This window comes from Acanthisitta chloris, unplaced genomic scaffold (assembly GCF_000695815.1).
Source record: "Acanthisitta chloris isolate BGI_N310 unplaced genomic scaffold, ASM69581v1 scaffold38612, whole genome shotgun sequence".
NCBI classification, from domain to species: Eukaryota; Metazoa; Chordata; class Aves; order Passeriformes; family Acanthisittidae; genus Acanthisitta; species Acanthisitta chloris.
The window spans coordinates 2,943-4,948 of NW_008660576.1; the positions used below are offsets into that span (position 1 = coordinate 2,943).

At 49.6% G+C, this 2,006-nt stretch overlaps 1 protein-coding gene across 1 annotated transcript in view; it reads right to left on the reverse strand.

Moving 5' to 3' along the window:
* LOC103797638 (disco-interacting protein 2 homolog B-like) overlaps window positions 1-2,006 on the reverse strand; it is a gene marked incomplete at both ends in the record, with an annotated part of 6,207 nt that overhangs the window by 2,719 nt on the left and 1,482 nt on the right. The window contains 2 exons of the mRNA XM_009069860.1: window positions 899-1,067; window positions 1,590-1,720. Coding sequence (XP_009068108.1) covers window positions 899-1,067; window positions 1,590-1,720 — 300 coding nt within the window. The remainder of the gene's footprint in view (window positions 1-898; window positions 1,068-1,589; window positions 1,721-2,006) is intronic.

Consider the following 2,006-nt stretch of genomic DNA (forward strand, 5'->3'; position numbering starts at 1 on the left):
GCATCCACAGCCTCCTTGGGGCATCCACAGCCTCCTTGGGGCATCTACAACCTCCCTGGGCAACCTGTGCCAGTGTCTCACCACCCTCATTTGCTTCTTATCCCTGGAAATCACTTGGGACACGCAGGACAAACCCTGTCCTTGTGCTCAAGTTATTTCCTCTTTTCAGCTTCTGCCTGTGACCTCAAACTGTGTCTGAGCAGAGCTGGAAACAGCAGAGGCAGTGCCAGTGCTTCCCCTCTGCCCCACACACAGCACCACGTGCTCCTGCAGAGCTGCTCAGCTGAGGTTACACCTGTGAGTCACTGTTTGTGGAGACAGAAACCAAACCAGGGGAGAGTAAAGTCATTCACTGGGTTTGCACTGAGCCTTCACCACCACTGGGACCAGAATCAAGGATTATTCCTGTTATGAATGCACTGACAGCACCAGGGAAGTGTTCCAAGCTGGGCACGGTGCTGCTCACCTGCTGGCACACCCCAGAGCTCTGTGCCACAAAGGAATGAGGCTAAGCCTTTACCTCACAGATGGAGTACAGCTTCAGCAAACCCAGGCAAAAAAAAAAAAAAAAAACAAGCATCTCATGGAACTATTTTTTCCCTTCTCTCATCTCCAAGGAGAACACACCTCCATTCAGCAGCTTGCCTGACATGTGCTTTACATCATGTGCTGGTCTGAGCCTCCACTGCAGACTGTTACATAAGGGATCCTGCTGCAGAGCACTGCTGGCATCTTCCCTCTGCCCCTCCCTGCCAGGTGCTCCCTGCCCTGCCACACACACCTGCTCCAGCCCAATCCCTTCCTCTCCTGGGGCTGCAAACAGCTCCTGTGGCCTGGAGACTTGTGCCAGCAGAAAAACTTGTATTTATTTCTCTAACATTCAGGAAGTGTTTCTTACCTTTAACATTTCAACTTGGTTTCCAAGTCCCTTTGTGCACAGTTCCATGACTGAATAGGAACAGAAAGTGTCCCTTACTTTATACTGGCTGACAGTAGATAACCAGAGAAAAAGGTTGGATTCCAGCTCCATAGGAGGAATTAAAATTGACTGGTGTCCAGAATACACACTGTGAAGGACACAAAGGAAGAAAACATCTTTGTGTAGCATGTAGTTATCTTTGAATTAGTATTTCCTGTGTTCTCACATTACAGCCCTCCTAGACCAAGAGCAGCTTGGGGGACTCTGAGACAAACTGGAGCAGCAGCATGGTAAAAATGCAACTTACTGTACAAGAATAACAACTCACACGCACACACCAACTGCACACACACTGTCAGAGTGAGGGAAGGGAACTGGCTCAACCCCACAGAGAACAAAAAACCCCTTACTGCAACGTGTAATCAAGGAAGAAAGGGAAGAGAAACATTCTGGAGCCAGTTAATACTTGGCAGCACAAACACACATAATCAAGATGGGATAACATCTTGCTAATCTGCAGGAAAAGGGAACATGTTATTGTCAGTTCAAAGGCAAATTCCCCTCACTGTAAATTAGTCATTTTGGTAATGTCAACACGTCTGGAATTACACCCACAGGGACACACTTCCCCTTCACAACCAGCCAAGAGATCATCTGTCCCCTGTCCTACCTGCAAAGGCACCAGAGCACAAAGCCCAGCCCACAGTAGGGGTCCAGACAAATGGCAATCTGCCGGGAGGAGTAGAGCTCACACTGCAGCTTGATGGCTCTGCACAGGCCGCTGACGGCGGCGTGCGACATCTGCAAGGCAAGGACACACTGCTGGGGCTCAGGGGCATCACCCCACACGGAGGGAAGGGCAGACACATCTGCCTTCAGAACATTTCTCCATACACTATGTGTTTTGTTCTTGATGTGCCATAGCAGCTGTAGGGACACAGAACTCTCTGAGTGAACCACAGCCAGTGACACTCACTGGAGTCACAGAATCAGAGAATCGACAGGTTGGAAAAGAGCTCCAAGATCAAGTCCAACTCTACTGTGGTTACTAGATCCCATGGTGGGTGCCACATCCAGTCTCAGCTTG